The following is a 25,870-nucleotide window of genomic DNA, read 5'->3' on the forward strand; positions in this document are numbered from 1 at the left end:
CCCTTCCTTGATCTTTCTTGAAACCCAGTGTTTCACTGCCCAGGCTTAATCAGGTCTGTAAATGCCTACCTTCTCTCAAACCTACTAAATCGCCTCCTCACTGTGATCTTCACCTCTACCTGACCAGATTATCCTTACGCCCAGAACGGAAAGGACTACCGAATCGGGATTGGGTTGAACCTCCCCTGGTGGGGGCACCCAGGGCCTGCTTCCTGCTTAAAGCGGAGAAGCTGTGAAAAACACTCTTCTTTCTATGCTTTCAGTCCTACTTAACCGCCACCTTACCCTTCGCTAGGCCGCTTGGCTCATTTGCGAGCAGAGGTCTGCCGCAGGCGAAGAGGCGCCTCCCAATTACAGAACGTTGGTGTGCGGAGATGCAGGCAACTGCGCGTCAGCGAACAGAACCTGAGTCAAGCCCCAGGTGAAGGGGCGGGGATATTGGCTCTAAGCCAATCATAGCGCCTAACGACAGGGCTGGACCAATCAGAGTAAGGGAGGTCGGGCACTCGCGGGGCGGACCTGGAAGGCTGAGAACCCGCCTCCTTGCAGCTCGGTGGCCAACGCCTTCGCTGAGGGCTAGTTGGAGCCCGGCTGCTTCACAGACTCGAGGGACTGAGCGCCTTCGGAGCTGTGGGGCGGTGCCCTCTTACCACTGCTAATTTTTCTACAGGCCTTGGCCTTGACAGGTGTTGGTGCCTGCAGTAGACGCATTCTGATTCGTGCACAGACTCTCTCTAGAGACTGTGCCTATGGCTGGCGACAGAGTGAGGTCGTTGCCTTGACGACGACAGCATGCGGCCAGCGGTCCTCCTAAGTGTGAGCTTGCGGCGGGCTGAGGCCCATCTGCCTCCCAGCCTGCTTCACCCAGGACCCGTCACTGTGCCCGCAGAAGAAATCATAACACTGGAATTGCTAGTTTGCTAGTCAGCATCTTTTAGTCCAGCTAGCGAGATGCATTTCACCTCAAATTTGTTTCCAAGTTGAAAACCTTTGGATCTTTCCATGTGAAAGGATTTGAAGAAACAGTAAGTATATGACTTTAAAGAGCTTCTATTTTCTTGTTCTTTTACCAAAAAAAAAAAAAAAAAGATTTCTGTCTTTAACAAAATAAAAAATTATCATTATATAAATTATTAGTATTAGAACCATATGCTTACATGGCGCATGTTCAGAAATACTTAACAGTGCCAACTTGCCAGGCTTCTTTAGTTTTATTACCCTTAGATTCAACAATAGAAGGCATGAAAAGAAGGAGTTTATGAGTAACTATTTCAGGAAACAAGGTTTTGTGGACCGTGATACTTTTAAGGTATTTGTAGGCAGTGTCACTTGAAAAAGCAGGTATGTTCAAAGTGGTGTGTCCACATGTGAAGTTGGTTGGGAAAATAAACTTGGAGTAGTCAACATGGATAAAATTAGTTTTGATATGCTTCAGAACACCTTAGATATGCTTAAGGTAAATTTTATTTTGTTTATTTTGCACTTTAAAACATTGATGCCAGTTACAAAATGTTTTTTAAATGATCCTGCATAGATTCCAGCTATTTTTATCATTGAAGTGGTAAACCTAGTCTGGTCTTTAATAAAACATACTTTCTTAATGGAAAGACAAAAAATTTAGGAGAGGAGCTATTGGATTATATTGAATTTTTTCAAATACAAACATTTTATTAAAAAATAGTTAACAGAAGTTAAAATGTCAAGTATATGGAAAGTCAGTGTCTGGGACCCTACTCTGTAGTTTGTAGTAGAATCTACTATCAAAATTGGTAGTAAAATTAATGACAGCATTTGAGTTGGAGTTGATTGGGATTGTCTTCATTTTTACCCCTCAAAGGCCAATCTTCTGGTTCTCCATTTATGTTTACATTAAAAATATGTATATAATGGGAGCTAGGGATTGTAAGCTCAGAGGTAAAGTATCACTTAGCAAGCTGAAGGCCCTGGGTTCTATTCCCAGCAGTGCGTGCACACACATACGTACACACACACACACACACACACATGCGTGCACACACATACACACAATGTATATAATCTAACCTCAAACTTAAATGTCAAGTGCTGAAAATTTATTATTTACATTGGATTATCATGGTTTTCTAAAGCAAAGAGAATATATGTTTTGTCTTTGCCATCTGTAAAGAAGTCAGTAAAACATTACCACAACAATTTGGGAAAATTTATTTTAGATTGCCCTAAATACACAATATAACAGGCAAGCATTTTTTTCCTTTCAAAGCTTATGAATGCCTGTTTTTTTATCAAGGTTTTAATAATTCACCTATGAATCATCACTTGAATATGAAGTTACTGAAAGACTGCTTTTTCTCTCCAAACTATTGAAACTTCATTGGAATTTGGAGCAGTACTTTTTAATCTTCTGAAATTTAACTTTATAATCAGATGACAAAACTAAATTTAAAAACCTCAATTTAACTTTGAAGTTGTAATAATTTAATAGCTTTCATATATCACAGCAAGCAAACCTTATGAAAAAAATCTATTTTTACTGTAATAATTGTGTGTGTGTGTTGTGTGTGCATGTGTGTGTGTGTGTGTGTGTGTGTGTGTGTGTGTTGCTGGAGATTGAACCTGGACCCTCAAATATTCTAGGCTTGTGTTCTACCACAGAACTATACCCCCAACCCTAAAATAATTTTTTTTTTTCTGTGTGAAACATGTAGTGAAATGATTGTAGCACCTCCATTAATCATTGATAAAACAAGTAAGATTCTCTTGTGGTTAACTTTATTCAGAAAATGTCATAAAGTGATTTGTATAAGAATTCAAACCATAAAATTCAAATGATTGTGCAGTGGGTAATCACTAATCGGATTTTAAAAATACTGTATTTTGTGATACTAATATTTAATTTCTTTTAAAAAATCTGCTAATATACTGTGACGGTATTGATCTTATTTTATAAGTTCAATATAGCAATTTAAGCTGGGTGCTTTGGCACGTACCTATAATACCAGTGCTTCAGGAGAGTAAGGAGGAGCACAAGTTCAAGACAAGCCTTAGCAACTCAGTGAAACCCTGCCTCAAAACCAACCAACCAACCAACAAATAAATAAATAAATAGGGGTGGGGATGTAACTCAATGATAAAGCACTCCTGGGTTAAATCTTCAGTACCCTCCACCCCACAAGCAAAGTAAAGGAAAATTAATCAAAGATTCAGTGTTAGTTTGGTAAGTGATTATTTTGTGATCAATTTTTTTCCAATTGAGTAGAAAGTACATAAAGATTTCCAACTTTGATTAAAAAAAACTTAATTTTCTTTTAGTTGTGCCTTTTTCACCTTTGAGTGAAAAGGAATTGTGCTTTTCTAAAATGTTTATGTAATATTTTGATCTAAATTAAAATATATTGAATTTCATTAAAATGACAGCAAATTAAATTTAAAGTTAACCACTTTAATTCCTTTGCTTTGTCTATTAGGAAATGTGTATGAATTTTTTGAAAACAGACTTAGATATGAAAACACTAAGAAATTGTATTAGTACAAATAGCCAAAGACAGTAATATGACTGTTGTAATATGGAAAATGAGCAGGAAAGAACTAATTGCTGGGAGGATGGAGGCAATTAACATAATCAAAACTATTAATTCTATGTCTTGTTTTTCATAGCAAGAAAAATTCCTACTGGTTTTAAATTAAAATGGAAAAATATGAGAACCTAGGGTTGGTTGGAGAAGGGAGTTATGGAATGGTGATGAAATGTAGGAATAAAGATAGTGGAAGAATTGTGGCCATCAAGAAGTTCTTAGAAAGTGATGATGACAAAATGGTTAAAAAAATTGCTATGCGAGAAATCAAGTTACTAAAGGTGAGTAAATGTATATACTGAATTTATAAAATGAGTTGTTTCTTGTTCAAAATTATAGCATAGAAAAATATTACTTTTTTATATTTGTTTTTATTTTATAACAAACTAAAGTATAAATTTCTTTTGTCAATAAGAAGAAATAAAATGATTATGTATGCAAATTTACCTTGTGAATGTAAAGATGATTTTTAAAATATTTGTTTCTTCTCTCTGTATCTATCATCTATCAATCAATCATCTGTTTGCCATCTGTATTGGGGAGTCCAAAGATCACCCCCATCTTCTGTAACTCAGAGTCCTCAGCACATAGTTGCATTTATGGGTATGACTTATTATAGTGAAAGGATATAAAGCCAAAACCACAAAGGAACAAGGCATATGGGATAAATTCCAGAGGAAACCTAGGACAAGCTTCTTTCCCAGTGGAGTTACTCACCTGCTTATTTCCCCCAGGAATGAGTAGTGACAATACATGTGAAATATGGTCTACCAAGGAAATTCATTAGAAACGCAAGCATTCACTGGGGTTTTACTGGGGATTGGTCACATAGGCACTCTTCTTGGCACTCACCAAAATTCCAACTTCCCAGAAGGAAAGCATTTATTCAGCACAAAACAAATTTTTTTGCAGAATGAGCCATCCATATTAGTTCTGGAAATGAAGAGAACCTTCCTGAAATCTACATTACCAGCAGTCACCAAGGCCCACAAGGCAGTCCTTTCCAAGGATAGCAGTCTAGCCCTATTATGCAAAGTCCTTTGTCTCTTTCTCTATCAATTCTACTTATCTTTAGAAGGAATCAATGTTTGACTTTTTAAAATTTTATTATTTCATTCCTTCTTATTATTTTGGATGAGTTTGTTTTGTACTTCTTTTCCCTAACTTGTTGAGATAAATGCCTACTTCTTTAATTTCCAACATTTTATTCCCCACCCTCATACATGGATTTAAAGCAGTACATCTTCTCTATGGACATGGTAGTATGTATCCCAGAAATTTTGATTATTAGTTGAAAATATTTTCTCATTTCCATTATACTTTCCTTGATCTCTGAGTTATTTAAAAGTATATTTAAATTTTTGAAATATGTAGAAAATTTTTGGGTTTTCTTCCCCTGTTAGTTATGGCACAGCTACTCTGTGATCTGAGCATATGCTATATAAAAATAATTCCTTTGAATTTTTTTTTTTGCAATTTGGTTTGTAATATAGTCACTTAAAAATTACTTGTGATTAAAAAGTATTCTATTATAGCCATTAGACCATGTTTGTTAAGTATATTGTTCAAATCTTCTAATTCTTATTTTTTTCATGTTTGTTCTACCTAAAACTGAGAAGAGATATGTTAAAATCTTTTGTGATTATTGATTTCTCTACTTTTCATTGTAGTTCAGTTAATGTTTATAAACAAAAAGGCTATATTATCAGTGTGTCAAATTTAGAATTATCTATCTTCCCGCTGAATCAAATATTCTATCATCATGAAACATAATCCTGTTTATTATAGTAATAGTTTGTCTTAATGTCTGTTTTGTCTGAACTCAGATTATGCTAGTTTAATTTTAGTTAGTGGTTTCCATAGTATATCTTTGTCTATATTTTTACTTTCAGTTTTTCCGACTTGTCTATATATGTGTCTGCATATAGGTACATTTTGCTTTTTATTCTGTTTGATAACATTTGCCTTTTAATTGGAGCATTTATCCATTTACATGTAATGTAATATCTGAAATATTATTTGTCATACCTATTCAATACTTGTATTTCTCTTCTTACTTTACATTGATTACATTTATTCCTTTTTATTTCCTAATAATTTTAGTTTTTTTGTTTATTTATATTTATTTATTTATTTATTTATTTATTTATTTATTTATTTATTTATTGTGCCAGGGATTGAACCACCAGGGATACTTCATCACTGAGTTGCAGCCCCCACCCCCCCAGCTCCTTTTATTTTTTATTTTGGGATAAGGTCTCTGGAGCCCCTAGTACAACCAGGAACCATGGGGCACATCGTTTCTCTTAGTGTTTCTCCTAGAAATTTGTCAAAAAGAGTAACATTATCCAGTAATTTTATTCTTTTCTCAGACATATGGAAACATTTTGCAAAACTTTTTCTTTGGTTATTCCCTTCCATTTTATATGCTAATATCATTACACTTCAACATTACCCTAATATATTTTAAGATATAATTATTCAGTGATTTGTGTGTGTGGTGTGTGTGTGTGTGTGTGTGTGTGTGTGTGTGTGTGTGTGTGAGAGAGAGAGAGAGAGAGAGAGAGAGAGAGAGAGAGAGAGAGAGAGAGAGAAATGCTGAGGATCAAACAAACCAGGTCTCATGTATGCTAGGTAAGCACTCTACCACTGAGCCACATCCTAGGCCTTTTAATTTTTATATCAAGATAAGATCTTACGAAATTGCCCAGCCTGGCCTTGAACTTGTGATCCTCCTGCCTCAGCCTCAGTAGAAGCTGGGATTACACATGTGCACCACTATATCCAGATTCATTTAGCTTTCTATACATTGATCACTTTATTTGGTTGTCCTTTTTTGTTATATTTCAGACCATTCATCTGGGATCTCTTTCATTCTTCTTGAAGTACATTATTCAGGATTTCCATTTGTGAGAATCTACTGCAGGCATAATATTTCCACTTTAGTTTGGTGAAAATGTCTTTTATTTTGCTGTTATTCCTGAAAGATATTTTTGTTGGGTATGGAATTTTAGTTTAGCAGTTATGGCAGTTATTTTCTGTCCACAAAATGAGGGTAACATTGTTTTGTCCCTTGGGGCTTGCACTTTGCTTCTTGAGAGGTCAGCTGTCAGTCTAATTTCTATTCTTTAGTAAGTCTGTTCTTTAATGTCTGGATATTTTTTCTTTCAACTTTTTGTTTACATATAATATATATGCAGAAAAGTGTATGCATCATAAAAATACATCTCTATGAATTTTTAAAAACGGAATGAGCTCATGTAACCAGCATCCAAGTCAAGACACAAAACATTACAATCACTCCATGAGCCCCTGGATCCCTGGATCCTCTTCCCCTTAGAAAATCGTTAAAGTTTTCTTTTTGTTCTGGCTACTTATATTATTTTCTCTTTAAATTTCTTCTTCTGTAGGTTCATTATGATGTTTCTAGTGTGGATATATTTTATTCTACTTAGAATTCACTGAATCTATGATATGATTTTTAAAATTAATTTTGGAAAATTATCAGTTATTTCTTCAAGTATTATCCAGACCTTTCTATTCCATTTTTGGAACTCCAGTTAACATATATTAAATTTTCATATGGAATCATCTGCTTTTCTTATCTGTTTTCCTTTCCATCTATTGTTTTTGTATTCTTCAGCACAGTTTATTTAGTTTACTAATCCCCTCCTCAGTATGTCATTAATCTCCATCATTAAGTTGCTCATTTGGAGTATTATTTATATATATATTTTAGTTGTAGTTGGACACAATACCTTTATTTTATTTATTTATTTTTATGTGGTGCTGAGGTTTGAACCCAGGGCCTCGCACATGCTAGGTGAGTGTTCTACTGCTGAGCCACAACCCCAGCCCTGGAATATTATATTTTTGAATTTTTAAAATTTTATAAAATATAGACCACATATAGACAGTGCACAAAACAATAATTATTGCTCAATTAATTATTGCAAAGCAAACATTTATGGAATCACTCTCCAGGAAATAAAACATTGCTAAGGACGTTCTTATATACTATGCCAGTCATTCAACCCTCTGTCCCTTTATGGATAAACATTATCCTGATTGGATATTAATCACTGCCTTGATTTTTTTTTTCACATTTACTATCATGCACTCTTAATCAATGTAGTTTTATTTGTTTGTTTGTTTGTTTTGGTACCAGGGATTGAACCCAGGGGGCTTAACCACTAAGTCTCCAACCCTTTTTATTTATTTATTTATTTATTTATTGAGACAAAAGTCTTACTAAGTTGCTTAGGCCTTCCCTAAAGTACTGAGGCTGACATTGAACTTTCAATCCTTCTGCATCAGCCTACCAAGATGCTAGGACTACAGGCAAGTGCCACTGTGCCCAGTAATTTTTAAAAATTATTTTTAAATACACAGAAGAAAAGGGAACAAATCCTAAGTATACAACTCAGTGAATTACCAGAAAGTGAATATACCTGTGTATCTACTACCCAGGTCAAGAATAGAATTTATTATTACCTCAGAAACCCCTCAAACCTTTATCTCAGTTATACTTTGACTATAAATCATATACTAATTATATGTGTTGTAAATTTCTTTTGTCCTCTGTGAGCTTTCTCTTCCCTTTCTTAATGATGCCTTCTTTTAAACAGAAGTTGCTAATTCCAATGTATTAAATTTTTAATCTTTTAGATTGGTGCCATTTATGTCCTGTTTAAGAAGTTCTTTTCCTACCTAGAGTTTAAGATTATTTTTAGGAATAAATTGAAGATATTTCCTCCAGATATGATTTTTCTTTTCTTCTTCCATGTTCATGGGCACTGTGACAATAATTAATTCATTGTCTCAGTTCTAAATCACTGCTTCTTGGACCTGTCTTGTGATATAGGAACTAAACTCTGTAAACATTTCTCCTTTGCTAGCTGGTTTGATTTTAGGTTTTGTTAATAGAGAAAGGGCATGGAAGGATTCTGTAGATCCTTAGCAAGAGGCAGAGGCTTTTCCTCCAGACTCTGGTATGCTTTTTTTGGGGGGGGTACAACTGTGAGCAGAGCACCATATCAAGAGGTTCTGATAGTTCACCTTAGCATTTTTCATGGACTGGCTGTGGCCCACCTGCACTTTCTGGTAAGTTTCTCTATCAATTGTAGAGAGGTTACAAACCATCTCTGGCCTGTATCCTCTGGCAGATTTCTTTACCACTGACAACCACACAATTCTGTGGTAGCCAGGACCTTTCCAATGAAGACTGTATCCTTGATGGTGGTTGAAGTGCTTCTAAAATTCTTGGGAACTTTCCCTCTGCCCTAAAAGTAGTAGCTTCTCTGTATTTGCTATTTAAAAATATTCCTTAGAATCCTCTTTTACCCCTTTTAGTAATCAACTACATTCACTAGTTAACATTATTATTTATATAAAAATTTTCACCCTTCTCGGGCTGGGGTTGTGGCTCAGCAGTAGAGCGCTCACCTAACATGTGGGAGGCGCTGGGTTCAATCCTCAGCACCACATAAAAATAAATAAATAAAATAAAGGTATTGTGTACAACTACAACTAAAAAAAAAATTTAAAAAAAATTTTCACCCTTCTGGTTTCTATATAATACCAACAATTACCGGTCCAGGATCTACTCAACAAGTTCAAAGTTCTCGTTAATTGTTTCTTGCTTTCTTGTGGTTCTCATTATCTTTTTGCTTTGAATCTCATTTTTGAAATGATATTTATAGAAATATTTTGAGGCTAAGGTAAAATTATCTGCCTCCAGAGATTATTTTTATTTATCTGATAGTGATTTCTGTGAAGTACACAGTGGGAGCTCCCAGTCCCTTACAAAATAATCCAAATTCAAGTTTTTTTTGTTGTTGTTGTTGTTTTAATTATTTTAGTTGTACATGGACACAATACCTTTATTTTATTTATTAATTTTTATGTGTTGCTGAGGATCAAACCCAGCACCTCCCACGCACTAGGCAAGTGCTCTATCACTGAGCCATATCCCCAGACCCCAAATTCAAGGTTTGAGGTTCCTTCAACCATTATAGGTGATGTGAAGTCTAGTGATGCCTGATTGGTTTCTACCTATGTTTACTTTGGAGGGTGTAAGTTTTAGGAGACCAGCTTAAATTGGAGGTAGTTTTTTGGGGGGGTCCTGCCTTTACAGCTTTTGGGCTTTAACTTTTGCTTATTAATTGTATAGGGCACAAAAATAAAAATTCAGTTCCATATCTGATACTTCCTGGCAAAATCAGCTTTGAGTTCTGCACTTTTCTGTTCCTGATTTTGGCCCAATAATCCTAACTATCTTCTTAGCCTTTTATGTTTCAGAAAATTAGAAAAATTTTACCCAGATTTTTAAGAATTCTCATTTAGAGTATTGGTCTGAGTTACTTAGTCTGCCACTACCAAAAGAGGTCGTGGTCTACTTTTATTTGTTTATTATTTTATTTTACTTTTTTGTGACACTAGGTATCTAACCCAGAGCCCTACACATTAGGCAAGACTCTATCACTGAGTCACATCGTCGGCTGGTCATTTTATTTTTAAAATATTAACATAAAGATAACCTGTGGACTATAGTTTGTGTTTTCATAATGATTGCAGGTTTGGGGCTGCTATAGCAATCTTGACAGGAAGGACTTTACATTTAATAGGGAAAGAGAGATTATCTTATGTAGTCTGAATTTTTGATAAAAAGTAGAATATTTAAGTATAATGTATTATTCTACTAGAAATATGCCAATGCAATCATGATTGAACAGCTTTATTTTATTATCATTTAATTTTTTAAACAGAATTTATTAGAAATTTTAGTTCTATTTGAATACAAGATTTGTGAAATAAAGGTGTTTTGTTTTATCAATGAACTGTATGTCTTATTATGAGTAGCTTTCTCTATAGTTTCACATTTCATGGTAAGCTTTTTTAATAAAGATGTTTAAAATTTTACACTCTTAACTCATGAAGTGGACAACTACTTTAATATTTCTTAGAGAAAAAATAAGATGCATTACTTATTATCTCTAAAAATAAGTCAATTCCAAAACCTTACTTAAAGCCTCTAATCTGCTAGGAGATTTTTTTTTTTTTTGTACTGGGGATTGAACCCAGGGGCTCTTTACCACTAATCTACATCCCCAGCCCTCCCCTCCTGCCCCTTTTAAAAAAACTTTGAGACAGGGTCTTGTTTAGTTGCTTAGGGCCTCAATAAGTTGCGGAGGCTGGCCTTGAACTTGTAGTCCTCCTGCCTCAGCCTCCCAGGGATCACAGGTGTGTGCCACCATACCCAGCCTGCTAAGAGTTTTAAATAGATTTGTCTTTAGATATGCATTTTGAGACCATCTCAGTGCACTTTCTGTTTATGAGAAAACACTATGGAAAATGAAATGCCATGATTGCTTATTGATTATAATTAAATCTTATTTAGCTTTTTCTTATTTTCAATGGGAATGAGTTAATATCATCAATAATAGAAAATAGTTTTGTGATAATAATCAAATTGAAACTTCATCTATCCTAGCTGAAACATGCTTCTTTAACTCTTTGAAAAGCATCTTCATTGATTACCCTGTCTCAAAATAAAACATAAAAAGTGCTGGGGATTAAGTGTCCCTGGGCTCAATCCTTGCTACAAAATAATAATAATAAAGGAAAATACCAGATAGGGTTTTACTATAGTGAGCTATCAGATGGGGATAATATTATAGTATATAGTGCTATGATGATAATAAGACGGAGTAAGGTGCTCAAGAGTGACTGAAGAGGTGACATGAAGCTGGGACCTAGATAGCAGCAAGGAGTCAGACATGTAAAGATCTGGGAAGAGTGTTTTAGGCATACAAGAGTGTAAGAACCCTAATGAATGACAAAATTACTGCATTTTCAGTTGTAATATGAAATGAACACTTGTCACTTTTTTCATCTCTATAGAAAAAGCAAAACATTCCAATTCCCTACCCTATGATTGCAGTTTCTCATTGTGTGTAGTCGTGGTAAGGTGCAGTGTCTTGCTTCCCATGACACAGCCTGAATGCAGAGATCTCCCCCTTATCCCATCTTCTTGTAGCCTGTGATCTAAGCTGACCAGTGGAATATTCTGCCAGGGACTTTGAATCCAGAGGGCATAACACAGAGAAGCAATTTTTAGAAACATAGTTTAGATATTATGCAGGATGGTCATTGTGTTGAGAATTGATGGCAATAATACATTGGTGGAGGTAGTTCAAGCTTTTTAAGTAGATGTGACCTTGACCAACGTGGTTCCTCCTAACTAGCTTGATAGACTTCAAGCTTCTTTTTCTAGTCTCCAAGTTAATTTTTATAGTATATATCTTTTAAAATTTAAGTTTACTAGAGTATATGTGTATGTACTTTCACTGATACATATTTTTTCTGATTTAAATTTTTGTTATATAATACTTGCATATGCTATAAAATTTAAATGAATTACCCTGCCACCCATGTGTACCAGTCATTTAGTTGTATTTTCCATAACAAACCAGTGCTATGTTATACAGTGATCAGAGGGATTCTGTTCCCATACAATCATATGGATTTGTATGGGGCAGTATATGTGCATATATCAAATGGGAGCAGACTTTGCCCACTGACCTGCATCTTACCTTCTTCTGCTTAGTATATTGTACATCAGTAGACATAAATCTGCCTCATTCTTTTTAATTGATGTGTTTTATTTCATCATATAGATATACCTTAATTCATTTAACCAGTAATCTGGAATGTTCTTTGTGACCCAGTTAGACTAATTTTACCTATTAAAATAAAATATATTCTAATATAACAGATATATTTGGTTTTGTTTCCATTCCCCCCCTATAGAATTGTAATAGCTTAGTGGTTAAGAATAAGAAATCTAAATTTATGGCATACAAACCAACTGTGGGCCCGAGTGAGTTTATAGTGCGAATGTTCTGAACACAGAGGAGGAAATGACCAAAAATGAAATGTTTTCAAGAGACGACAGAAGTCACAATTCCTGGGTTCCAATCCTGCCTCTACCAGTTATTGCTGTGTGACCTTGGAGCTTCCTTAATTTTTTCTGCTTTAGCTTCTTCATCTATAAAACAAGATAATTGTACCTATTTCATAGAGTTTTTGGGCTCAGAATAGTGCCTAGAACATAGTAAGCACTATGTAAGTATTAGTGATTATTTATAATGTCACACTATTTTATTATTCCTTACAAGTACTTTTCTATATGGTCTCTGAATTCCTTATTTACATTGGCTGTTTTCTTTGGTAATTGGGAAGGGTTTTAGTTTTGTACAATTGATTACATTTATAATTATAGTAGTCTATAATACACATACTCCATTGTAAAGTAATTGTTATGTTTCTGTTTCCTTGTCTCTCCCACACATCTATCACTTATATTAGAAGATTCCTTATTTATCTTAGTGTTTATCACTAAATCTGTGGCTATAATTATAATTGAAATTTTCAGGTCAAAAGTTATCATTTGACCAGTTGACAAGAAAAATCAATGCACATACATCTTATTTTTATTTTTTCCATTTACTATTATTATTAGTAATATTGTATATTGTTGAGTTTAAAATACTTTCTATTTTATAACTATGATGCTCAAATTTGCATAATATTTTGTCCTGCACTAAATGCATTCACTGCTCATGTTCAAAAATTTTCTCCATTGTTTGTTACTTAAATGACACATTGTTTGGGTATTATGGTCCTGGATTACACTTTCTTTCCTTGAGGATTTTGAAAGCTATAATTTTAAGAGTAGCCACTTAATCTGTAATTAGTGTTTCTCTCTTTTACAGTATCTTTGAATAGATCTTGAATTGGTTCTTCTTTGTTTCTTGGACATGATTTTGTTCTAGGCTAGTAGAATATGTCATGGTTTACAATGATGTTCCTTAAGATATAGGCCTGGTGTGGAATTCAATGCTGTTAGCCCTAATTTCTCTGAAATTTGTAATTTTAGTTTTATTCATAATGAATTGTTTTGCTTTCTAGTCTAACCATTTATTTCCAGCAAATATATTTTTGTGTGATTAATTATTCAACCCTCCTTCCCCTTCCATTCATTGGTGGTATTCACTGGTGCTATTCAGTTTTAGTGATGCTTTCAGTGATACCCACAAAACTTATCAACATTATACCAAAGAAGGATATTTTCAGTTTTGGTCCTTTTCTCCTGAAGGTATGTTCTAACTTTGGAAAACTCTGGCTTTGTTAACCTTGTAGCTGCAGATAATCCTTTGGTGTATCCTTATACTCCTGTTTGACCTTGAGTACTTGTGGTAATCAAACCTCATTCATTGTAGATGGGGGTGGGGTCATAGATCCATCTTACTTTCAAAAAGATGGAGTTACATTTCTTCTTTTTATTGGTTTTATTGTGTTCTCTGAGAGAAGAAAGGAGCTGTAACTTTAAAACTAGAATATACTTTTATAATATGCATTGTTTATGTATTTTATGCATTCTATTCATATGCTGAGATCTGTTTTAGATTGTGGCTAATTGCTAATAATTTAAACTTATAAAACTATTTTGCATTTTTTTAATAATAGCAATTGAGGCATGAAAATTTGGTGAATCTGTTGGAAGTGTGTAAGAAAAAAAAAAGATGGTACCTCGTCTTTGAATTTGTTGACCACACAATTCTTGATGACTTGGAACTCTTTCCAAAAGGATTAGACTACCAAGTAGTTCAAAAATATTTGTTTCAGATTATTAATGGAATTGGATTTTGTCACAGTCACAATGTAAGTATTATGATTAAGTAATTTTATTTTTCAAATCCTTGACTATCCAGATACTAGTCGCTTAATTTAGTGAGGCATTTGTTTAAACTAAAGTTGGAACCAGTAAAATAATTGAAAGGATCTATATTACTTTGATATTGTCAATTTTCATGTGTCCATAACACATTCTTTTCTTCCAACTTTTTTTTATTGTAAAAAACTTAGGTCACACTGGGAAGTTGAAAGGCTGTAGGATGAACACCCATGTTTCCACTATCTAGACTCTGCATTTATTAACATTTTGCAGTATTTACTTTTTCACATATTTATTCATTCATTAATATATTAAGCTATATTATTTATACGTTTGAAAGTAAGTTGCAGAATTAGTATACTTCTTCAACACTAAGTACTTTATATCACTAACTAGATTTAAATATTTGCTCTTTTTTTAGGGCAAGATTTACTGAGTGAAATTCACTAATTTCCATAAGGAGTTTTGACACATGCATACACTAAGGCTCTATGTATTTGTTAATTCAGGTTCTCTTGACTAGTTATGAAATATGAAAGTATAAATATCTCTATTCTTACCTTATTGCAATAATCTTTTGTCCTTTTGAGTGCCAAATAAAATAACCTCCAGGAAAATTGACACAGGGTATAAAATGAATAACTATACACATAGTATGCCAGTTTTATAAAGTACTTTAAATGAAATTTATGTTTGATTATAAAAGTAATGAATGCTAATGGTAGGAAATTTGAAAATTTAAAGATAATCATTAATAGAAGAAAAAATTATGTACTATCACTTCAGCATTTGAATTTTTTAGTTTTCTTATTATTATCTTTATTTTTAACTATCTTATTGTGTAGTTGTATTATGTATTTGAATTATAATGAATAGTTCATCTCTACATATATTAGAATAATTACATGCTATTATGTATATATTAATATAATGAATAATATAACACTAATATAATTAACATATACTTATATACCTATGTATATATGTATGTATATGTGTATATACACAATATACATATGTATATATATGTGTGTGTATATGTATATGTATATACACACATACACACACACATATATATATATATTTTAGGATAATTCCTCAATAAAGGTAGAGATATAATTTCTACCAGGCAACACATTGTCTAGCTTTTCTTAGGAAGCCTGCTCTTGGCAACTTTGGAATGATTCAGTCTCAGAAAATTGATTTTGAGAGTAACCGAATTTAGAGACTATTTCTATCTCTTAGACTAGACTTATATCAACCAAGCTCAGGAGACTGTCAGTTTAGTTAAGTTAGAGAAATAATTGTTTCAAGAACATATGAATTTTAATAATAATAATAATCAGTGTACAGGCATTTGGACCAATATTAGGAATCAATAAATCAAGTAATTCATGGCATCAAGTTAAAAGACACTGATTAATCCTTCTCATAAAAAGAATAGTATCTTCCCAATGGGCCTAAGTACTTAAAGGAAGCTAGTTGTATTCCCTACACTGAGGGTGGATTTGTCAGAGGAACCATACACAAAACTATCATTGGCTTTCTCTCTTTTGAAGCGTGTTTGAATGTTCTGCCTAAGTTTGCCTCTGTGTGCCTTCATTTTTTTATATTTTCATGACTAATCAACCCATGTTTAGTAACATTGCCTACCTTTATATTCACATTCAGGGAGTGTATAGTAAAGTGTTGCTGGCTTGAGAGCCATTCTGTCTTTAAGGCAGGAGGTTTTACTATCCATTTGGTCCCATGCATAAACTTCAGAGCATCCATATATCTTTTATGACTCTTAATTTATCTAGTCATATCTCTAATTTATGACTAGTTAACATCAAGGGATATTTAGTATTGCCTGGTAGTCAGACTTTTTTTTTCCTAGTTCATTTACTCTCAAACTCTTCTCAAATTATAATTTCATATCCTTTTTCCTCTCAAACCTCCTGGACCTCTTTCACAATCCTCATTCCTAACCCCCTGTTAAGTGGAAATAATAATAATAGCACTGGGACTGGGGTTGTGGCTCAGGGGTAGAGCGCTTGCCTAGAATGCATGAGGCACTGGAATCAATCCCCTGCAACACATAAAACTAAAAAAAAAAAAAAAAAAAACAAATAAAATAAAGGTATTGTGTCCATCTACAACTATAATAATAATAATAATAATAATAATAATAATAATAATACTCTCAGGATTGTTGAGTGAATAAAATAAGTTACAATATGTAAAATACTAAGAATAGTTTCTGACACATAAATGATCAAGTATTAGCTCTCATTCGATCTTGTTTTCTGGGGAGTTGCCGCCTTTGCTGTTAAAGGAGACAAATAATTATGATGGGAGAGGGAGAAGGGGATAAAGAAACATGTACATACATGTTCACTCAAGGATGAAAACATTTGTCCGTTTTTTAATGGAAAAAAATCAAATTTTATTACCCAGTTAAAAGAAAGGCAACTTAGAATAAAGCCTAATTTTTCAAAAAATCAGTCAGTGTTTTAACAAGAGGATCAAGGAAAGAATATGTATCAAGCACTTGATCCCTTCCCCATGTAATACACAAGATCTGTAAGTTTTATTTTATGGTTCAAGTAGTATCTATAAATCCATGCACTCTCTATGCATTTGCCCCTTTATATTTCCAAATAGCATATTTAAAGCAGATAGGTAATGTTATTTTCTCATTAGCATATCATTAGTATCTTTTTCTAAAGGCATTTCTTCTTTTTTTCAGCTTTTTTTAAACATTAAATTTTTATTTTTGTATTTGTAGATGGACAGAATGCCTTTATTTTATTTGTTTATTTTTATGTGATGCTAAGGATAGAACCTAGTGCCTTACACATGCTAGGCAAGCACTCTGCCACTGAGCTACAGCCCCAGTCCTTTAAGACATTTATTCTTAAATATGGTATTCATATGAGTCTACATCCATATATGTGAACAGTTGAATTTAAAAAATTAAAAATATCATTTTAATACTTTGTAAGCCAGGCTGAGTAAATGTATTTAACAACAAATTTAAGATTGCTATCAACCTTGATGTTAAGTTGGACCCATATAGCATAAGGCATTATGAAGTGTTTATAGACCCCTAAACAAAGTTTTTGCTGAAATTTATTAATTTATTTACATCATACATGGTATTAAGGACCCATATCAGAGCCTGGTCATCCCAGATTGCAATGATAGCTTTTAGTAAAAATTCTACTTCTGTTATCTTGGTTATGCTTGGGTTTTATTGTTGTTACCATAAGTCATAGACTATGAGAATTGGGTGGGAACATAACAATCATGCACTTTGGCCCTCTCATTTGGAGTATGAGGAGGGGAACTCAGAAAGATTGAGTTGTCTATGGCTTTAATGAAAACCTGAGACTAGTGCCGAAGTCTCCCAACTCCTAGTTCAGCTTTTTGTGCTGTATAGTACAGTTGATTTGGAACTGGTCCTGTGTCCTTACACTGATACCTAGGGTAATAAAAGTTTCTAGCTTATGCAAAATGTTTAAAAATGACATATTGCCATTTTGGATCCTGATCTTTTGAAGGGGTCTAAAACAAACACACACACACACACACACACACACCCATTTTTTAAATTCCAAAATATAGTTTACTTACATTAAAAGGATTAAGCCTAATACTTTGTTTTGCTTAGCTGTCGAATTAATATTCTCTATCCTACTTTCCTGTTTTTCCTCCCAGGAAATCTTAATCATTGATCTTGTTTTACCCTCTTTCTATTTCTAATTGTCAAATGAATGTCTCTACTTGGGTGTTCAGCATTCCATCCAAAGTTCATATGGCTAAAAGTAAGCTAATCATTCCATTAAAATTTATAGATATTTCTACTTTCGGTAATGGAACTACCATTGCAGATTCTCAGATTTAAATAAAACATCTGAGATTGCTCCTAAATTCTATTGATTCTTGATTTTAAGGTATTTCTAAATTATATATTCTCCTTTGTATTCTTCTGAGCACCAGCCTCATTTAGGCCTTTATCACCTCATATTTGTCCCTTTTCTCTTCTCTCTCCTTCTAGTGGTTCTCTCTGATTTAGTTGTTTATCACAGGCATCACCTTTAAACAATATATTGGTCACCTCACTTCCATGGGTCCCCAGGACATTGACACAAACTCAAACTTCCCAGGATGGCCTGTGCTTAGTGGGGGGGGGGGGAACCAAAACATTTTACTACAGTTTCTGTATTTCACTTATTAAAATCTCACTTATTAAACTGAGAGTTAAAGCTCTTAACTTTAGAGGAATGTCCTTTTATGGTAATTTAAGGCTTATTATTTATTGCTTTCCTTGTTACATTCACTTGGATTGCTCTTTTTTTTCTACATTTATCCAGATCATACTCAGTATTAAAGGCCTACTATAGAACCTGCCCCTTTCATAAAAATTTTTCTTACCACCCCTAGTCTTCAATGAGAGTTTTTTTAGTTTTGAGATTAGTTATTAGCCAGTTGGTTTGTTGATTAATAATGTATGTATTTTTTTGTGTTTGAGTATTTAAGTAAAACTTCAAGCATGAATGTTTTTTCTTGCCCAGCCAGGTCTCAGTTTCCTAAAAGTCAGTAACAATTTGTATGCATTATTTTCTATTCTTTATAGGGATAAAAAATCAGTTTCCCACTCATGGTAGGTGCTCTCCTAAATAATTAATTTTTGTTTACCATATTTTGTCCTCTTCTTTTTGTTTTAGATCATACACAGAGATATAAAGCCAGAGAATATTTTAGTCTCCCAGTCTGGTGTCGTCAAGTTATGTGACTTTGGATTTGCACGGACTTTGGCTGCTCCAGGAGAGGTTTATACTGATTATGTAGCAACTCGCTGGTACAGAGCTCCAGAACTCTTGGTTGGTGATGTCAAGTACGGCAAGTAAGACATCAGTACTGAGAGGGAGCGATTTTAACTTTTTTTTTCTTGATAAAACAAAGTATCTTTACAATATAATAAATGATTCTTCTAACACTGAAAGGAAGGCTTGAGTTGAGGGAAGTTAATAAAATGATTTGTAATCATTTGATACATTTCCTTTAAAAATTCTCATGAGGGTTGGGGTGTGGCTCAGTGGAAGAGCCCTTCCGCAGCATGCCCTAAGCCCTGGGTTCAACCCCCAGCACTGCAAACAAGCAAAATTCCTGTGAAATTGGAGTGGGTTTATTCATTTTAAAGGTGGGGAAATTAAGTTGTAAATAAATGGTCTGCTTTTGGTAATAGGTCAGAAATATATATATTTATCACTTGTAAAGAGACCAATATTAATTGGGTAAGTCTGACACTGTTGGAAAGAGACAAGGTAGTGTCTCAATGAGACAAGGGTGGGAGTAAAAATAAATTGAACAAAATGTTCTTAAAACACAAGTGTCTTCAAATCTTTAAAGAAGGGAGAATTATAAGTTTTACTGCTTTGATAGAAATCTTTCTAAAATATTTTCTACTATTCTCGGTTTTTAGAGTTTATTAAATGTCCTTAATATTTTCTTAATTGCTCTAAATTCACATTTTATAGCCATGCTGCATTTTTTTGTAACATTTTCTAATTCAGCAATGACCTTAAGAAACATCAAGATAGTTGTTCCTATGTTAAATGAAACTAACATATTATTTAAGTTTTTATGACTAATTTTTAAGATTAAAAAAAATGTCTCCCCGTTAGCCTTCAGGACCTGCTGTTATTGCATTTGTCTTTAGCAATCATCTTTTTCTGCTGTGTTTTTCTTTTTTCTATGAAACAAAGAATGAAATGACCTTATTAGAGTTGCATGTAAACAAATAATGAATAGACTGAATGGAAGCCTGAGAGCCTTATTAGAACAAAGTACAGGTAATAGTGTTTTCACTTTTCAGAGGCTTTTTCCCTCTTAGGCCACATGATCAAAGCTTCTGGAAATCTCACTTATTAAAATTGAGAGAGGTCTTAACTTTAGATGAATGTCTTTTTATGGATAGTTTAAGGCTTATTACTATTATTCTCAATGTCCAGAATATAAAGTATTAATATGCAGAATAGATTCAGATATAATAAACATATTAGGATGCCAAATTTTACACCACATTGCATTTCTTTCAGGGCTGTTGATGTGTGGGCCATTGGTTGTCTAGTAACTGAAATGTTCATGGGAGAACCACTATTTCCTGGAGATTCTGATATTGATCAGCTATATCATATTATGATGTGTTTAGGTAAGATTATGCATTTGCATTCTTAAATTCTAGAAGTTTTTTTTCCTGTGTGTTTGTATTGGTTTTTAAAGTTGTTTGTATATTAAAGAGGGTATCTATTCTAAGTGAAGGTAGGGCATAAATAGGAAAACATATATCATATATGCAGGTGTGTGTGTGAGTCTCCCTGACCCAGTATGGTTTTGGTTTATCTGACACATGTTCTTAATCAGGCTAACCTCCCCCTCCTGTCAACAGAGAAGAAAAAGAGCAGAGGTTGTCCATTTTCTGCACTTGTACATTCAGTTAATCACATGTAGAGAGAATACAAATAATTATCATCCCTGGTCAGTAAACATTTGGTGAAATACAGTCAATATCCTCATTCTCAAAATGAGAGACACAGAGACTTTGAAGGTAATCTTGCTTCATCTTTGACCTTTTAAAAATATTTATTTTTTAGTTGTAGTTAGACACAATATCTTTATTTCACTTATTTTTATGTAATGCTGAGGATTGAACCCAGTGTCTCATATGTGCGAGGCGAGTGCTCTACCGCTGAGCCATAACCTCAGTCCCATCTTTGACTTTTGCTGTTAGCACTTTGGATAAAGTTTCAGAGCTAGACAATCAAGAGTCTTTCATTTGTTGAAGTATCAATAAATGTTCAGAGATAGAGCTTGGAAGATGAAAATAATGGGAAACACTTGGTAACTATTTGATTTTACGTTTCCAGATGAGAAATTCAATAAGCAATAAATAATTTCTTATGGAAACATAAATATATATGTTTACGTATTAAAGTTGTGAGAAAAGTGAAATGCTCAAATATGACCTTAGATTCAGGTGTAAAATCAGTTTACTAAAAATTAAATTCATAAAGGGAGGAATTGATTTATTTAGATTAGATTCTGTCTACATGACTATATTTTAGTTGTTTTGGTCAACCCATTATGTTCTGTTGTTAGAAATAAAATGCTGGTACTTATATCTGGGAAGCTATACAATATTCTTTAACTGTGTTCTCACACTTCAGTTCTATTTATAGCAGCTTGTGAATTTTTCTAAATGATGAGTTCAGATAGTGATGTTACTTCCTTGAGTTGACTATGTCAAAGCCACTATAAAGACTGCCATGTGTCATTACAGTAACAGCTCTGTTTTTGGTTGATTTTGCATGCTGAGAGAGTCCTAAACTCCTGAAGCTGTGTTCCACAATTTCCTCTCCTCCACATAAGTTGTCCCTTCACCATTTCATGTATAATGACAGAGATGTGTGCTGTTTTCACTTCTAGGTAATTTAATTCCAAGACATCAGGAGTTGTTTTATAAAAATCCTGTGTTTGCTGGAGTAAGATTGCCTGAAATCAAGGAAACAGAACCTCTTGAAAGACGCTATCCTAAGCTCTCTGAAGTTGTGATAGATTTAGCAAAGGTAGTCATATTTTTTCTTTTCACTTTCTGACAGGAAATGTATGTATTACGTAGAGTTGGTTCTCTCTTTTGTCTAGTTGATCTTTTGGTCAACAATTCGCTCATGATCTTTTGTTTTTGTACATTAAGGAAGAATTTAAATACTTTGGTGTGTATTAGTATAGAAACTTCAGATAAAAACCTGAAAATGTTACCTGTTTTAAACTCACTAAGAAAACAATTAGTGTTATATAGCATGCTTTTTTAAAAGTCTTCAGACATTTTCATAGCAATGTTAACATTCTCATCAAAAAAACATAAAAATTTTATATTTTAAGTGGAAATTAGAAGAAAAGTAGAATAAGAAAATAAAAATATAGTTAGAAAATTAGGAAAAAATAAAGTGTGTAGAGCATAGGATCATGACCTATTCTGTTTAGATTCTGGATTTACTGAAACTAACCACTATTGTTGCTTGTATCTAATTGATGAAGAGATTAGGGAGATTTTCACTGTATCAAATTATTTCTAAAAGTTGACCGTATACAATTATTAGCTCAAATAATTCTCATTACTTAGACTTGTTCAGAATATTGTTAAAATAATTATCTCCAAGTGCCAGGATCCTAGACCATTTCCCCAGGATGTCTTTTTGCTTCCTTTAACTCATTAAAAAAAAGTTTAGTAAGCTCATAACTAATGATAATAAGTTTTTAGAATAGTATGTTTGTACTTTTTACCTAATCTAATAGATTAAGCATTTGTTATTGAGACCAGCTTCATCACCTGTCTGTAAAGAGATTTAAAAGGGAATAAAAGTTAAAATACTGTCCAACATAAATCCCTTAAGTAGAATCATATAATTTTAAAAGGTTTTATTATAGAAAATTTTAAAAATAGAAAAGAAAAAATAGTCATAGAATAAACCCAGACATTCTTTTCATCTAGTTTCAGCAATTACCAACCTTTTTATAATCATGGCTAACCCATCCATACTCAACTTCAACGTTTTTTCCCTCCTTGGAGTATTTTGAAACAAATACCCAACATTATATTATTTCAGTTATATATTAAGCTTATAATTATTTGTAGAACTTATTTACTTAAAGCTACTTACTAAGACCCTTTTATTTTTATTGACATTGAGGGGTTTCAATGTATCACAGTGAAACTTGCATTAAAATAAAATGATTTATGTAAAGCACCTAGTACAATAAGAAGTACAGAGTAGGTCTTTTCCCCCTCCAATCTCAGTAGATCTAATTTTTAAAAATTCACAATAATTCCTTAGTATCACAAAATATGTAATCATTGTCCAAAGTTTTAACTGTTATATAATTTTTTATAGTTTAAATTAGAATCCAAATGAAGGTTATAAATTGCAATAGATTGGTTGATAAGTCTTTTAAGACAATTTATAAGCTTCTTTTATTCTTTCTTTTTTGTTTTAATCCTGCAATTTGTTGAAGCAACTAGGTTGTGTGTCCCATTAACTTTCCCCATGATATGGTTCAGCATGTTCCTGTGTCCTTTATTTCTTATAAACTATAGTAAATCTATAGCTTGATCAGAATCAGGTTATTTTTTTAGACAAGACTACATCCTAGGAGTTTGTATATTTTCATCTAATGCTACTGAATATATGGTGCTGTGTGTGTATGTGTGTATGTATGGTGTGTGTGTATGTGAGTGATATTAGCAACCATTGATGATCATTTTATAGATTTGTGCTTTTTTCTTCATCCTTAATTAAAGATGTTAAAAAATTCATTGGCTATGAGTAGGTTTTTTCTTTTTTCTTTTTTTTTGTGTGTGTTTGGAAATTTAAATGTAGGAAGTTTTCCTTGGATAAGAATTATTTGTGTTCTTAATTTTTTAGAAATGCTTACATGTTGACCCAGACAAAAGGCCTTTCTGTGCTGAGCTGCTACACCATGATTTCTTTCAAATGGATAGATTTGCGGAGAGGTATAGTACCTACCCATGTTTTCCAGGCCTTAATAATCTAGGATTTAAGTAAGGCTTCTGCATAGTCACAGAGAGCATTTTCCTTATTTTTGTTGTCACCTGTTTTTGCAGGACTAAAGAATCTACCATCGTACCCGAGTTCACCCTTAGTAATAATGCAGTTGTTCACCCTTAATAATAATGCAGTTCTTGGGGATAGTCTCCTATGCTTACTAAACTGGTGCTTCTAGTTTTCAAGAAGCGTTATTTCATGCCCCCCGCCCCCATTTTCCCTGTGGTGACATCTGCCATTCAGGTCACTGATTCCTATGTTGCTACCAGCTGTGTGATGCCATTATCTTCTGTGCTAATGTAGTTACAAAGGTGCCATCTCCTGTTGCTGCTAAACTCATAGCCACACCAGGTACTATGATATTGCTGGCACCGCTGATGTGCTGGAGATCGTAATGTCAAATCTGTGGGTGTCGTAGCTACTGGCATAGTCTCTAGAGCTACCGTGCTGCTCCAGGTGTTGGCATCAGTGCAGCTGACAGAACAAAAAAAAAAAAAAATAATAATCAGATGAGTGTCAGTTATATCACCTTATATTTTTGCAAATCTTTTTAATATTTAGCTTAGTAGAAGATAGCCAGATTCTTACGTTTGCTTGCTTTCACATTCAATTAATTGTGCTATATTTTTTGGTTGAAATATATGAAGAAACTCTGGCCTTACACAAACATGTGATTGGAAAAATGGAAGAAAATTTTAACAGCCTTTTTGGATAGTTGTGGGTGTTTTTAAATTTTATACCAAATTCTGATATACTTAAACTTGGCAGTGGTAGTTTCTTAAAGGTTGGTCACTCTGAAATCTGAAACTGTATCAATGAACTTGTTTTTCCTCTGTTGCATTAAAATCTATTTATCTTTCTTATTTTTTTAAGTGGATCTTTTTAATCATCCTTGCTTTTATAACACCATGCATTAATCATTTGGAAAATATTGATAAATTTCATTGTACAATATAAAAAATGTCATATTCCATCTCATCATAAAACTGTTTTGAATCATTGGGAAGCTTTTAAGATCAAAAGTTCAACAGAATTCTAATTTTAACATGAAAGCTTGAGTTTTATTATTGAAATATATTATTCATCATTTTTTTATTTTCTAAAAGAATATGTCTGCCACCTCCCCCAAATTTAACTAACCATCAGTTTTCTGTCATTCTTTCTTTCAAGTAAAAATATTGTTCTATGAAAAAGTTTGTAGTATGTATCTCAAACAATATACAAGTGCTTTTCTTAAAATGATCATTGCACTTTGGTTCATAATAGATGCTTTATGCATATTACCATTTTGTCACATAGAATATGAAAAGAGGGTTTAGCTTTTATAAAATTAATACTTTTCACTGCCTTATCAGGGTCATTCTTAAGTAAAACTGTTTTACTGCTTTTTTTTTTTTAACTGAAAATGCATGACAATGAAGAAAATGACTGCTGGTATAGTTTGGTGCCAGTGTTCTAATTCTTGGCAAGGTGCTGGCAGGTTTTCCCCCCATTGTTGTGATAGCATACAGACAATATCTTCATATTAAGATAAGAATAGCTTGTATTAGGCATGGTGATGCTCACCTGTAATCCCAGCAACTCAGGAGGCTGAGGCAGGAGGATCACAAGTTCAAAGCCAGCTTAAGCAATTTAGCAAGGCCCTAAGCAAAGGTCTCAAAATAAAGGGTCTCAAAATAAAGAATAAAAAGGCTGGGAATGTGGCTCAGTGGCTGAGTGCCCCCTGGGTTCAATCCCAGTATCTAAATAAATAAATAAATAAATAAAACAAAACAGAATATCTTGGACTTTATGAACCTCCTGAATGATACTCAAGGGATCCCTACAGATCTATAGACTACCCTTTCTTAACTGTTGATCTAGGCCATCATTTTTCTTATTTTAAATGAAATATTCTAGTCTCACCTTTGATTGAAAATTATTTTGAAAATCAATTGTTTTTCTAGGTTTTTCTGTTTCATGCAATT

The 25,870-nt window shown here is 33.3% G+C and overlaps 1 protein-coding gene across 1 annotated transcript in view; it reads left to right on the forward strand.

Annotated features, from left to right (window-relative positions):
• Positions 1 to 979: 979 nt before the first annotated feature.
• Cdkl2 (cyclin dependent kinase like 2) overlaps positions 980 to 25,870 on the forward strand; it is a 34,295-nt gene continuing 9,404 nt past the window's right edge. The window contains exons 1-7 of the mRNA XM_026408469.2: positions 980 to 1,025; positions 3,637 to 3,835; positions 14,085 to 14,279; positions 19,005 to 19,183; positions 20,379 to 20,491; positions 21,766 to 21,905; positions 23,763 to 23,851. Of these exons, the coding sequence (XP_026264254.2) occupies positions 3,668 to 3,835; positions 14,085 to 14,279; positions 19,005 to 19,183; positions 20,379 to 20,491; positions 21,766 to 21,905; positions 23,763 to 23,851 (884 nt within the window). The 5' untranslated portion in view covers positions 980 to 1,025; positions 3,637 to 3,667. The remainder of the gene's footprint in view (positions 1,026 to 3,636; positions 3,836 to 14,084; positions 14,280 to 19,004; positions 19,184 to 20,378; positions 20,492 to 21,765; positions 21,906 to 23,762; positions 23,852 to 25,870) is intronic.

This window comes from Urocitellus parryii, chromosome 10, assembly GCF_045843805.1.
Source record: "Urocitellus parryii isolate mUroPar1 chromosome 10, mUroPar1.hap1, whole genome shotgun sequence".
Lineage (NCBI taxonomy): Eukaryota > Metazoa > Chordata > Mammalia > Rodentia > Sciuridae > Urocitellus > Urocitellus parryii.